This window comes from Pyxicephalus adspersus, chromosome 3 (assembly GCF_032062135.1).
Source record: "Pyxicephalus adspersus chromosome 3, UCB_Pads_2.0, whole genome shotgun sequence".
Taxonomy (NCBI): domain Eukaryota; kingdom Metazoa; phylum Chordata; class Amphibia; order Anura; family Pyxicephalidae; genus Pyxicephalus; species Pyxicephalus adspersus.
Genome location: NC_092860.1, coordinates 157,186,725 through 157,200,701, shown reverse-complemented (window position 1 = coordinate 157,200,701; position 13,977 = coordinate 157,186,725). Strand labels below are relative to the sequence as shown.

The following is a 13,977-nucleotide window of genomic DNA, read 5'->3' as shown; positions in this document are numbered from 1 at the left end:
CCTGAAGCATGAGAACAGGAAAACTTTATAATTTCATTATTCTCTTCCCAGGGTGCCCGCCATCCTTTTGCCCAGGCTGTGGGCAGAAATATCGCCAACCCAACCGCCATGTTACTGACTGCTACAAACATGTTACGCCACCTCAAGTAAGTGACGGCCATTGTGTCTTTCCTGGGGTCATGTGACAGCAGGAGCATCATGTCAAGACACATGTATGTCCCACCATGTGGTCAGCGGCCATGTTGGCGTGTCATGTGACTCTGTCCGCATGGTGGACACACACATGGCGGGTCAGACAAGGCGGGGTGCCCCTTAACTAGATTTATGTCTGTAATGATGAGAATTGTGTTTTCTTGCAGCTTGGAGTATCATTCAACTCTCATCTCTGACGCTGTGAGGAAAGTGATCAAACAAGGAAAGGTGAGAGACCGGCCTGATACCCCCCATTGTCATGTACAGCACCGCCTACAAACATGTGACTCCTCCTACACTCACATGACTCCGCCTACAAACACCAGACTCCACCACGGACTGCTAACGTAATTTCCTTTCCCTACTGCGCCCAACCAGAAATTTACATCCTTACTCCACCCTGATCTAAAACTTACCCACTCTGTACCTCCTCCCAAAAATCAACCCCCTCACTCTGCCACTGACCTGATATCAACCCTTTCATTCTATATCACCCCCAAAATCAAACTCCCCCACTATGGCTGCACCCCCATTCCCCAATATAAACCTATCCCCCCCGTATAAACCCTTTATCACCCCCCAGAATCTAACTCCCCTTTTGTGGCTGCTCCCCCTCCCCTAAAAAAAACCCTCCCACGCTTATCCCCCTCCATGCCCCACCTCTTCACCTCCCACCCAATAATGTTTCATCATTCCATCAGCCTGTGTATGGGATCTCCTGCCTCCATTTATATACTGAGCCAACCTGGAGGACAACACTGTTTGCCGATTATTATTTTATCTTGTAGAAGGCCTGAGGGGGCAGCAGTGAGTCAGTGATTCATTATAGAAGGGGCCCTCAGTGATATGAGGGGTCCGCACTGTACACTTTAGGAGGGGCCCTCGGTCAGTGATGTGAGGGGTCCCTTCTGTCCTCTATATAAGGGGTCCTCGGTCAGTGATATGAGGGGTCTGTACTGTACTCTTAAGGGGTCCTCAGTAAGTGATGTAAGGGGTCCCTACTGTCCTGTACATAAGGGGCCCTCGCTCAGTGATACTGAGGGGGGAAGGTCTGCTGGTTCCTATAGGAGGACAGTCCCTGATATTAGGGGTCCCACCTGTTCTCTATAAGTAATGGTATTGGTTGTCCTGAAGTTTGGAGCTGGATTTACAATGGTAGGGGATGTGTTTCCTGCATTGGCCGGGGGGGGGGCTTTGTATAAATTCAGATTTGATGTCTTTGCTCTATCCCATGTGCTAATCATATCACCCCCAACCTGTCCGCGGTCATTCTGTGTGTCCATCTATCCTACTCTGATATGTCCACTTCAGTCTTTAATACTTCACAGCATTGTCTTCTTGGCGCACAAATATGGCGCACATAGCCATTCAACTCATCTGTATGGGACAATAATCCAACTGTCCATCCAGAGCCGCTGATTTATGGCTTCTGGTGCCTCCTCAGTGAACAATTGTCTGATAGTTGGATGGATTCTTGTGTGGGGTGCATAGTAGGGTCAGAGGGTTATTGGGGTACACGTGGAGTCCAGTAGAGGTGTGGGTGATACCCCCATGAGGTGCATACATAGGTTCCAATAGAGGTGTGGGTGATACCCCGTTGGCAAGCATGGTAGGGTCAGAGGGTTATTGGGGTACACATAGAGTCCAGTAGAGGTGTGGGTGATACCCCGTTGGGAAGCATGGTAGGGTCAGAGGGTTATTGGGGTACACATGGAGTCCAGTGTGGGTGATACCCCGTTGGAGGTGGATGTTTTTGTAGCTCAGGGACAGATGTTGGCGCCGGTTCATTGTCCTCCGGGGAGAAGTTTGTGTTTGATGTTTCCATTTCCTTTATGCTTTTTTTTTTCCATTGCTTTTACGTTCTTTATTCATCCTCCCTTTTTGTTTTTTGTTCTGTCCCCTGTGTGTGCTCCCCCATCATCTTCCTCCAGGTACGGACTCGTGACATGGGCGGGTACTCCACCACCAGCGACTTCAACAAAGCCGTCATAGACAACCTGCATGCCCGATATGCTGGCTAACGCCATTCCCGCTGACCACCCCCCTTTCCTGCCGCATTGCCACCATCATCAGAGTGCCATCTTCACCACAAGTGACTTGTATGGACTGTGACCCGTAGTCCTCCTGGCCCACACACATGTGCTGCTACATTGTCCCACAATCCCCACTGACATCAGATGTTTTATGTGAATTAGACTGATACAGGACAACAAGGGACAGACCGGAACTGATCAAACCAATCAGTATTTTATAGTTAATAATGATATGTTCTATTAAAACTGATTGTATCATTCTCCAAATATATGCAGTCCAGGAGCAAAGTCATGTCCACATGTTCATTTACATAATCCAATCTATGAATACATAGAGTACACCGGTGCCAGAGCTAGTATGATAAATACTATGGTGGGGCGCGCTCCGTCCGTGTAAGTGATTAAGTGTGTAAGTGATTGTAGGGTGTGCGGAGCTACACAATGGAAAACTCCTCTGTCATTCACCATGGGTAAGGACAAATGCGGGGAGTGCAGGAGGGAACACGATTGGCTGCTTTCATGTATTGCTGCCTGTTAAGTAGTAGTTAAGTAGTAAGTAGCAGAGCTGTGGCCTGGCAGTATGGACCCCGGGTTCTTATAGACAACAAACCATGTGACCCAGAATCCCCACCATGATACTGGATTGGAGCTTTCATATCTGATCATGTGATGTACATTCCATTCTTACAGCTCTCTCAGCACAGACCGCACAGGAAATAGCCCTGTGCACATGTTGGGGGGGGAGGGGGGTGTACTCATGCAGTCTCCATATTGGACCCCCTTCATCACCTACAATTGTTGGCTAGCCCCAGCCATTGCTGGATATCCAACCAATAGGAACACATTAAATGTTTACTGTATGAGCATTTCCTGTTGTATGGTGGGCAGTTCCTGTTTATTTGCCCCCCTTCCATCCAGCTGGGGCAGTACTGACTAGACACATCCTCTTGTATTTCCCTCTCTGCAGGTCCGTACCACAGATATGGGTGGCTATGCCACGTCCTTGGATTACACTCAGGCCGTTATCAACAATCTGAATTATTAGAAGATCTTCGGGGGTGGAGTCCAAGTCACATGACCTTCATCATCTCTGACTCATCGCCTATTGCACTGCAGAGACCGGCCCACGCTGTTCTCATATCTGAATGTCTTATCACTCCTTGTGTGCAGCATAGCCCAGCTTTACACCTGACAGCGCCACATATGGCTGGAGGTGTTATAAAGGACGCCCCACCTGCATTTTCCTGAATGCCCCTCCCCCTCAGAGCCAGGCATACCGTCTGGGGAAATCCTCTCTTATATTATTTATTGTAGCAGAATCTTTGTTATGAGGGAGGGAAGTGGAGACAAGTGGCGGTCTCATGATTTTTCTGCTTACCACCCTCATCCAACATTCTGTAGATTGGGAATTGGGGCAAATTGAGGTAAAAAAAGAAGAATGGTAATTGGTGTGTATGCTGCACAGGCCGCTATCTTCCTGGACTCCCTGTATACAGGTGACCCCATGCTGCTGTTGTGTCTTGTGCGACCCCCTTATTATTGGGGGCCGGGTAATGTTAATAAAGTGTTGTGATGAAGGTGCTGAAGTCACTGACCCTTCCTGGGGGGATCTGATCACAGGTCATTGGGGGGAGAGGTCCTGGTCTGTGAGGGGTTCTGTGTACCCGGGGTATCGATAGGAACTGTCTCTTCAAAGGATTCATATTGTCTGGTGTTTCAGCCTGAAATCAAGACAACAACAATCCAATATACAGCTGTTTACTAAAATAATCAGAGCTAGGGGCAGTATGGAAGAAATACCCCCAGTCTGGTCAGGCAGTACAGAAAAAGCACCCTTGGCCCTGTCTGGTAGTACAGAAGAAGTGCCCTCTGCCCTGTCTGGTGGTACAGAAGTAGTATCCTCGGCCCTGTTTGGGGGTACAGAAGCACTCTTGGCCCAGTCTTGTGGTACAGAAGAAGTAACCTCAGGCCCTGTCTGGTAGTACACAAGTAGTACCCTCTGCCCTGTCTGGTGGCAGAGAAGAAGTGCCCTTGACCCTGTCTGGTGGTAGAGAAGTAGTACCCACGGTCCTGTCTGGTGGTTCAAAAGTTGTACCCTCGGCCCTGTTTGGTAGTACAGAAGTAGTACCCTCGACCCTGTTGGGGGGTACAGAAGTACCCTTGTCCCTGTCTGGCGGTACAGAAGTAGGGCCCTCGGCACTCTCTGGTGGTACAGAAGAATTTCTATCAGCCCCTACTGGTGGTACAGAAGTAGTATCCAAGGCCCTGTCTGGTGGTTTAGAAGTTGTACCCTCGGCCCTGTTTGGTAGTACAGAATTGCCCTCGGCCCTGTCTGATGGTACAGAAGTAGTGCCCTGGGCCTTGTCTGATGGTACAGACCCACTCTTGGCCCAGTCTGGTAGTACAGAAGTAGTACCTGCGGCCCTGTCTGGTGGTAGAGAATTTGAACCCTCGGCCCTGTTGGGGGGTACAGAAGCACTCTTGGCCCAGTCTTGTGGTACAGAAGTACCCTCATCCCTGTCTGGTGGTACAGAAGCTCTCTTGGCCCAGTCTGGTGGTAAAGAAGTAGTGCCCTCGGCCCTGTCTGGTAGTACACAAGTAGTACCCTCGACCTTGTCTGGTGGTAGAGAAGTAGTACCCTCGGCCCCGTCTGGTGGTACAGAAATAGTACCCTCGGCCCTGTTTAGTGGTACAGAAGAAGTGCCCTTGGCTCTGTCTGGTGGTACAGAAAAAGTACCCTCAGGCCCTGTCTGGTAGTACACAAGTGGTATCCTCGGCCCTGTCTGGTAGAACAGAAGTACCCTCGGCAGTCAGGTGGCACAAAAGAATTACCCTCGTCCCTGTATGGTGGTACAGAAGAAGTGCCCTTGGCCCTGTCTGGTAGTACAGAAAAAGCGCCCTTGACCCAGTCAGGTGGTACAGAAGTAGTACCCTCCGCCCTTTAGGGTGAAACAGAAGTAGTGCCCTTGGCCCAGTCTGGTAGTACAGAAGTAGTACCCTCGGCCCTGTTGGGGGGTACAGAAGAAGTGCCCCCGGCCCTGTTGGGGGGTACAGAAGCACTCTTGGCCCAGTCTTGTGGTACAGAAGTAGTACCCTCGGCCTTGTCTGGTGGTACAGAAGTAGTACCCTCGGACCTCTCTGGTAGTACAGTGCCCTCGGCCCTGTCTTGTAGTACAAAAGTAGTGCCCTCGGCCCTGTCTGGTGGTACAGAAGAGGTGCCCTCGGCCCTATCTGGTGGTACAGAAGTAGTACTTGCGGCCCTGTCTGGTGGTATAGAAGTTGAACCCTCGGCCCTGTCTGGTAGTACAGAAGTAGTACCCTCAGCCCTGTTGGGGGGTACAGAAGAAGTGCCCCCGGCCCTGTTGGGGGGTACAGAAGCACTCTTGGCCCAGTCTTGTGGTACAGAAGAAGTACCCTCGTCCCTGTCTGGTGGTACAGAAGAATTTCTATCAGCCCCTACTGGTGGTACAGAAGTAGTACCCTCGGCCCCGTCTGGTGGTACAGAAATAGTACCCATGGCCCCGTCTGGTGGTACAGAAGTAGTACCCACGGCCCTGTTTAGTGGTACAGAAGAAGTACCCTCGGCAGTCAGGTGGCACAAAACAATTACCCTCGTCCCTGTATGGTAGTACAGAAGAAGTGCCCTTGGCCCTTTCTGGTAGTACAGAAGTAGTACCCTCGGCCCTGTTGGGGGGTACAGAAGAAGTGCCCCTGGCCCTGTTGGGGGGTACAGAAGCACTCTTGGCCCAGTCTTGTGGTACAGAATAAGTACCCTCGACCCTGTTGGGGGTACAGAAGTGCCTCCGGCCCTGTTGGGGGGTATAGAAGAAATGCCCCTTGCCCTCTCTGGTGGTACAGAAGCACTCTCGGCCCTGTCTGGTGGTACAGAAGTAGTACCCTCGGCCCTGTTAGGGGGTACAGAAGAAGTGCCCCTGGCCCTGTTGGGGGGTACAGAAGCACTCTTGGCCCAGTCTTGTGGTACAGAAGAAGTACCCTCGACCCTGTTGGGGGTACAGAAGAAATGCCCCTTGCCCTCTCTGGTGGTACAGAAGAAGTACCCTCGGCCCTGTCAGATAGTGGGGTTGACGTACCCTCATCATGGCCATACTATATTGTAAACACAGATCCTGAGAGAAGCAAGGTGGTGCGGTTGTACTGTAATGTGGACTCTCTGCCAGAGAGGGTGCTATTACAACTCTTCCCCCTATGGGGGAACAAGAGCTGCTGTAAAACACGCTCCACCTATAATGGTAATACTGCAAACAAATCACATCGCCACCTGTGTTTTGTATTCCATGGAATCGGCTGTGACCAAGGGCTGAGATAAATGGGAATTTGGTGACCACTATCTGATGTTTCCTTCAGTGAGAAACACAATTACCTATATGGGGCCCAATTACCCAACCTCCGTGCAATTCTGGGACAAATAAAATCATTGGGTTTAGCAGATTAACATAATCAGGTTGTGGAAATCCATTATCCTTTCCTGGCTGAGACATCCAAGGGTAAAGTTCAAGTAACTGTCAGCCTTAGGGTGGCGCTAGAGAGCTCCCCACAAAGCAATGTACCCGGCCTGTGTGGGAGCCGGCCCAGGCGCGGCCATTGTGAGGATGAAGGGAGCAATCCCTCACTTTCCAGTCCAGCTCTGCAGACCTTTTCTCCTAGAACTGGACCTAAGAATTTTGGAAGGCCGGGGTTCTAACAATTGCTGTGTGCAACCCTTGTCTCAGCTCAGACCACAAAAGTGAATTTTGCTTTCTGGTGCCCCCAGATACCCACAGGGCACAGCCAGTTGGACCCATACCAGACCATTATTGAGTATGGTTAGAAAGACCTCATCTCTTCCAGAGGGCAACTGTTTGGGTTCTTACCCCCCAAAAGGATGGGCTAAACCTGGAGGTGATGTCCTTGTCTGGAGCCCAGATCTCTGGACATGGCATTGGTGGCACCAACTGGGGTACTAGGTACAGTCCTGAAGGGTTATTGGGGGGTGGGATTACACAAGTGGCCTATTTACTAGGAATAGACAGGGCCAAATACCCCCATCTAGTGGTAGGGATTATAAAGCTCCCGGGAGCCATCACCTTTACTAGCACCCAGACCCCAACTGTCCCTAGAAGGTGATCAGGAGAGTGAGCGGAACACACATTTACCCTCTGGGACTGTTCACCAGAACCATGGCACATTATAATGGGACCCAGGGCAATTCCCATCAATGATGACCTGCATGGGAGGCCATTCTAATAAATGAATAGATGCCCCCGTGCCCACTTTACTGCACCCAATGCACCATAGGACAGGGGGGTATAAACTTAACTTTGCACCCCAAATAACCAGATACACAGGAATGGGGACCATGGGGTACTAAAACACCTGTAAGAGGGGTAGAAGACCCAGAGGGCAGATGATTGGCTGGAAGGGGCAAAAGGATAGGAACAAGTGAAACACTTTACCTGGCACTTACACCTTAGAGATACCCCAAACCATCATAGGGGTTCCTTGGACCAGGTACATCGAGCGATGGCAGGCGGAGGAGCCATTAATCTGAACCATGTGACACAGACACCATTATCTTGTTATATACAAACTTTATTCCACATTTACCCCCCCCTCCCCCGATATTTGCACCCACTTCTGTACAGAAAATAATGAAATGAAATGAGCGGCACATTCCTGCCGTATGATCAGTCTATGGAGCCCAGGTACGGCTCAGTCTTCTTCCTCCTCCTGGCGCACTTTAGATTTCTTCTTTTTCTTGTGTTCTGTGCCGGGGGTAACTGCTGTGGACAATTTCTTCTTTCTTTTCACCGGGGTCTCTTCCTCCACCCCGTTCTCTGACACCTCAGCCTCAGACTTCCTCTTCTTCTTCTTGCTGGGTGCCTCTTCCTCCTCTAACACTTCTGTTACTTCTTGTTTCTTCTTCTTTTTAGGCTTCTCCTAAGGATGAGAGAGGTTAGCAGCGCCCCCTATATACACAATCATGACATTACAAGTGGGCAGCAGAATACTATGGAGGAAGCAGTGCAGTGTCCCCGGGGGCAAGTAGCAGACATTTACAGATCAATATGGGGGGGCTCAGTGTCCTCACCTCTGCCTCCTCTTCCCCCTCCTCTGCAGCCGCTGCCAGGGCCTCCAGTCTCTTCTTCTCACGCTTCTTCCTCTTGCGCTCTTTCTTCTCCAGTTTCCTCTTTATCTCAGACACGACTTCTGTGGCCTAAAATTACAATGGAGGAAGTAAGCACCATGTGGCCCCGGACCCCATAGATTGCCCACCCAACACAGGATGAATGCTTGTCGGATCAGGCTCATTAAATCAGTTTTTTACCTCCACCATTTCTGGTCAGGCAAGAAAAGCTTCATCATTTCCGACATTTACAGCTGGGGGGGCACCAGCTGATCTCAGGCCTCCTCTATAGTGGGAGATACTCTCAATCATGACCTGCCCGCAGACCCCCGAGAGCGCACCCACAGACCCCTGGAGCGCCCCCGAGCTCCCCGTGGTTAGACAATTCCAAACCCAAGCCACCATAGAGGCTTCTATCCAGATAATCACCTCCTGGGCCTCAAGTTTACTCTACCCCTCCAAGCAGAGCTTTTTAACCCAGAGATACTGACCTCTGCCTGGGCCTCCTTCATTACTTCCAGGTTCTTGCGAGGAGCCTCTCCGGTCTCATAGAAGGCCAGCCGCTCCTCCACCTGCTCCCTCAGTTTATCTCCAAACACGCTGGTAGGGATCTCTGCAACAAGAAAATCAGAATATAATGATCACCCCCCCCATAATAAGCAGGATGAGACCCCCAAGTGTGACCCTCCTCCGCCTTGCTCAGACAACAGTCTGTCAACATTCACGGAGGTGATATACTGTTGACGAAAAATATTTACCATCATGGCAAGGCTCCCAGGGTAATAGCCTGTGTGACCAGCAGGGGGCGACTCACCTGAGAAGCAGTCTATGCGGGAGGCAATGGTGCACTTGTTGGCCAGGTAGCGGGAGATCCGCCCCTTGTTCTTGGCGGCAGCTCGTCCGATGAAGGTGGAGTGGAAGATGAGGCCGTATTTCGGAGTGTTACCTCGGGTCTTCAGGGCCCTGTAATGGGATTAGCTAAAGCTTTGTAACCAGACTGGGAAGAGGACCACAGACACTCCATGGACCCATTATATTTATCCCCCCCCCCGCCTTTATAACTGCCCCCGTCCCCCAACCCAAGCATTACTCTGACCTGCAGTGCTGCTGTCAGCCCCTCAGGCACACGTATATACACAACAAGTAGAGGGCGTTGTTCAGACCTTGGGGCGGCGGTTATCACTCACGCGGCAGCTGGCGAGACGCCTTGTGCCATCGTGTCAAACGCCGGCGCCCAGTTAGCTGCCATCACCACAAGCGCCCGGCAGTTGTACCTGAATAGAGCTTTCTCCGCTCCCAGGATCTGGACGGTGGAGGCCGGGTACTTGGCAAGGTTGGTCAGACTTCCGGCGTGGGAGATGAGACGAGCACCAACCTGCGGAGGAGAGGAAAGTCAGCCGGTTGGACACACGGTGACAACATAAAGACAAGGTGACAACACGCATGGGGCGGCACAGATCAGCAGTGTAAGGTTCTCAGCAGCAAGCTCAGTGGATTGACAGATTTCACTGACACATCATCTCCATGCCACACCCAAAACCCACCACCAACCAATGGAAATCAACGGGCCCCAAAATTTCCTAACTTAACATTAATCTTCCATCCGGAACACGCCACCAATTGCTTCAGGAACTCCAATTGGGGCAGCTGACCAGACCCTGACCACCATTCTGCTCTGACTACAACCTCCACTTCACGCAACCCATAGCAGCCCCTAATAACGACAGCAGAGGGCGCCATTGTACAAGTGATACACCCCCCACATGACGTTGGCGATACTGACCACTTCTCCGATGAGAGCGGACAAGCTGGGGGCCACTTGGTTCATCTTGGACCTCAGGTATTCTTGTAGGCCTTTGCGGTATTCGGAGAGAGAGATGACGCGGCTGGAGAAGCTCTCGATGTTGATCAGGTCGATGGGGGAGATGTCCATCCCTGGAGGAGAGACATGTAAGATATTGGGGATCCCCCATTTTAATATAAATACCCTGGTGAGCCATCCAATACCCATACATGGAGGTCACTGCACCCACCAATCACCTCCATACACCGGCATCACATTGTAGCCCCACCCATGAGGAGCACCACAGACCCAGGATCACCCTATGGACTTACCCATGGAGGACCTGGAAGCGTCCAGGATTGCCTGGGCCTTGGCACCGTCCATGACGATCTCCTCTATGGCCTCCAGCTTCTCCTCACTCAGCTCCTTGCGGTTGCCGATCAATTTGGCCACCCGGCAGTAGGTGTAGTTGTCACTGACGATCTTGATGAGCTCTGGGAAGTGATAACCATACCATTCCCTGGAGGAGGAAGAAGAGACTGGAATGAGTCCTGGACATAACATCTGACCCGGCCGGTACCAATGTCTCCCCGATAACAATACAGCCCAGGCACAGGGCCCAGCTGTGGTGTAGACGGAGATCTTACTCTTCCTCCTCTTTCTATACAGACAGTGGGGGGGCGCCACTGCCTGTGGTAAGCATTGGGAGGATGACCACCAACCCAAAACCCCACCCCCGAGGAGCCCCATCCAAACACCTGCAACCCCTGAGGAACCCCCTGCTTGCAATGTGAACCTACCTGACCCTCATGGAGAAGGTGTTGATGTCTTTATCCAGCTGGTCCAGCAAGCTGATGGATTGGATGATCATGTTATCCACACGATTGACATTGAACTTGACTTTAGCCCGGGAGTAGCTGTGGCCCAGGCCGAGCTGAGCCTTGGAGGCAGATTGAGCGGTCAGACCTTTCACCAGGGCATGGAAGTGAAGGCGGATCCCTGGAAGGAAGATGAAATATTAGAGGAAACATACCGACTACACGCATGTCAGCAACCCGTGTGCAGCCACGTGCCAGGGGCCCGGATCCTAGGTAACCCAATAGCCCCATGTATTTCACCCTCCGTGTGTAAGACACGCCCAGCTCTGTATCCTGCCAATCAAGCCACAAGCTCATCACAGGTCACATGATAAGGCCTGACCCCCACATGCCCACCCCCGCTTACCTCTAACAATCTCGGCAATCACCCCACCAGTCTGGCAGTTAATTTTCAGCTCTTCCAAGATGGCGGCTCCAATCTTGGCATCACCAACCCCAAGCAGGGCCTTTTTCTTCTTGGCAGGCATGTGAGTCTCAAGGAAGAGCTTCAGATCCTCATGGAGGATTCCTGGGGGACAGAAAATCACCAATAAGACTACAAACCATTGGCTAATTTTCTAAGCACCGCCCACAGAGCGTGCTCAGAAACCTCAGGTGACATCACAAAGTTCAGTGGATTGACAGATTACAAGAAACATCATGGCACGCCCCAGTGACCCCTCCCCCAACAATGGCCACCCTACCACTTACCTTCAGAGATGGCGTTCACATTCTCCAGGGCGCTCTGGGCCGACTTAAAGGGGGAAAAGGCCACCAGCTTCACTATGGAGTTAAACTTGCCGATATTCTGCAGAGATTCCTCCACCTGTGGGCGGGAAACAAATCACAACCGGCCCAGCAATATCTATAAATCCCTCCCCCATCACAGTGTGCACGTCAGTGACATCACAGCAGTCATGTGACATGTATCAGACATCCCTCCCCCACCAATAAGAGTGACATCACACAGCAGTCATGTGACATTCATCAGCCCCCCCCCCCTCATAGCAGACACATGGCAGTGATCAATAGTCAGAACTCACCTGGGGCAGCAGCATGCCGATCTCCTCCACCTCCTTCACCCCAAACAGGGCGTAACCCGCCGCATGTTCAAACAGCACGTGGAGCAAAACCTGCGAGAGAGAGAGGGCGGGATCAGACAAGAGCACAGCTCTGGTGAATAATCCCCAATACAGGACCCCATCACATACACAGCTCCGGGTAATAATCCCCTATACAGGACCCCATCACATACACAGCTGCGGGTAATTACCCCAATACAGGACCCCATCACATACACAGCTCCGGGTAATTACCCCTATACAGGACCCCATCACATACACAGCCAACACACGGGGATCAATCACCCAATGCCATCCCCAACCACATGAGGACCGGTTACCATGGCTTAGACCAGTCACTGAGGACAAATCTGGCCCCAAACATCTGCACCCTCACAGACACAAATCGGGGCCCCATTACCACCCAGCCTCCATATAATATTGCCTAGAGTCCGCACACGCATAGAGGCCCTCCAGCACTTTTGCCCCCATTGATACCCCGGGGGCCCTGCAGACACGTGGTTGGCCATAACACGTGACCAGGCGGAGAAGCCCCGGGCCGAACACACACGGATACTGTACAATACCGAGCAGAATATTAACGTTTTTTCTTACATCCACTAACCCAGAACTCCCGGGCGCCCTAATAATTTCCAACCCCCTCCCCGGCACCTACCATCTTCTCTGCTCCTTCTTCCTCCCGCACCGACAACAGAATGAGCGCCGAGAACCTAATCTTCACACCACTCCTCAGTGACTCCGCCCCTATTACATCATCATCCAATCCTCGCTCTGATCAAACCTAAGTGACATTAACCTCCTCCATTCAAAGTTTAGAAAAGAAATACCCACCTCTTCCACAAACGTATGCCCAATCAGAGCCCAGTATCGTAATCCCCACCCTCACAGACATTTCCACCAAAAGCAGCTCGGGTCATTTCGACAGGCATCCTTATCAGCCAATCAGCGGTAATAATTCGGGAAGAGGCAGAAACGTATGGGTGACCTATTCCGAGACTCTATGGTAGACTGGAGGACCTTGGGGTGGCCATGCTGATAAAGGACACGTGGTGGTTGAGTTCCTGCTTCCGGTTTCCTTCTCCCCCCTATCACGTGTCCTCAAAAAATAATTACCCGAAATGTACTTGTAGCCCTGTTATGGGGGGGGTAATGTAAATGACTCCCACAAACCCGGCTATGGCGCTAACCCGTAGATAACAGAGAGGATCCCGGGCCCTCGCTATATGGAAGAGTGAGGATAATAATAAAGTTGGCAGAGCCTCCACCCAGGACAGGGTCTCTGTTAGCAGAGGGGCTCCCTTCCTGGGACATTAACCAGAAATAATAACAGCAATATAAAACATCTGAGGAACCACTACACCCAGCATGCAACATTAACCATTGCAGCTAAATGAACACACAGGTTGGAGTATTTGTAAGCTTTATATCTCAGAACAGTAATAACAATATATATCATCAATAAACAGCAATGAATATACGTAACAAGCACATAGCAGAGTCCTGAGGAGAATTGTGCACAGATATACCCGGGTATATATACAGTCTATTACCACAAATACCTCCAGTACTGATCCGTGTCAGGATGAGTTGCAGAGGCCTCTGGAGTTGGTTGTAGCAAAGATGTCCTGATGAGATGATCCTCCAACCGACAATTGTGCTGTGTATGCTGTGATCCTGGATTGCAGGGATGCAGGCAAAGGGGGTAATCCCAATAAAATCTCAATACAGGACCCCATCACATACACAGCTCTGGGTAATTACCCCAATACAGGACACCATCACATACACAGCTCCGGGTAATTACCCCAATAAGGACCCCATCACATACACAACTCCGGGGATTTACCCCAATACAGGACCCCATCACATACACAACTCCGGGGATTTACCCCAATACAGGACCCCA

At 51.2% G+C, this 13,977-nt stretch overlaps 2 protein-coding genes and 3 non-coding genes across 5 annotated transcripts in view; 1 reads left to right on the top strand and 4 right to left on the bottom strand.

Moving 5' to 3' along the window:
• Window positions 1–2,513, top strand: part of IDH3B (isocitrate dehydrogenase (NAD(+)) 3 non-catalytic subunit beta) — a gene marked incomplete in the record, with an annotated part of 8,731 nt that extends 6,218 nt beyond the window's left edge. Inside the window, 3 exon segments of the mRNA XM_072406995.1 lie at window positions 52–146; window positions 360–420; window positions 2,124–2,513. Of these exon segments, the coding sequence (XP_072263096.1) occupies window positions 52–146; window positions 360–420; window positions 2,124–2,213 (246 nt within the window).
• Window positions 2,514–7,792: 5,279 nt separating this feature from the next.
• Window positions 7,793–12,806, bottom strand: NOP56 (NOP56 ribonucleoprotein). The gene is made up of 12 exons (XM_072406767.1): window positions 12,727–12,806; window positions 12,033–12,122; window positions 11,701–11,815; window positions 11,357–11,518; window positions 10,933–11,131; window positions 10,465–10,652; window positions 10,133–10,284; window positions 9,624–9,724; window positions 9,164–9,312; window positions 8,841–8,962; window positions 8,314–8,439; window positions 7,793–8,162 (listed from the first exon to the last, which is right to left on the bottom strand). Exons 1-12 carry the CDS (start codon window positions 12,727–12,729, stop codon window positions 7,935–7,937), a joined length of 1,635 nt encoding a protein of 544 aa, XP_072262868.1. The 5' UTR covers window positions 12,730–12,806; the 3' UTR covers window positions 7,793–7,934.
• On the bottom strand, window positions 8,522–8,593 carry LOC140327887 (small nucleolar RNA SNORD57). The gene has a single exon (XR_011920172.1). It is a non-coding gene; the product is annotated as a small nucleolar RNA SNORD57 (small nucleolar RNA).
• On the bottom strand, window positions 9,045–9,118 carry LOC140327888 (small nucleolar RNA SNORD56). Its single transcript, XR_011920173.1, has one exon. It is a non-coding gene; the product is annotated as a small nucleolar RNA SNORD56 (small nucleolar RNA).
• Window positions 10,713–10,844, bottom strand: LOC140327896 (small nucleolar RNA SNORA51). Its single transcript, XR_011920180.1, has one exon. It is a non-coding gene; the product is annotated as a small nucleolar RNA SNORA51 (small nucleolar RNA).
• Window positions 12,807–13,977: the final 1,171 nt, after the last annotated feature.

Excerpts from the sequence above, each read along its gene's own strand:
- NOP56 (XM_072406767.1), bottom strand. Across the intron at positions 9,313-9,623 it reads GCGGAGAAAGCTCTATTCAG|GGCCCTGAAGACCCGAGGTA; the intron begins GTACAACTGCCG and ends ATCCCATTACAG. Across the intron at positions 8,963-9,163 it reads CCGCATAGACTGCTTCTCAG|AGATCCCTACCAGCGTGTTT; the intron begins GTGAGTCGCCCC and ends TTCTTGTTGCAG.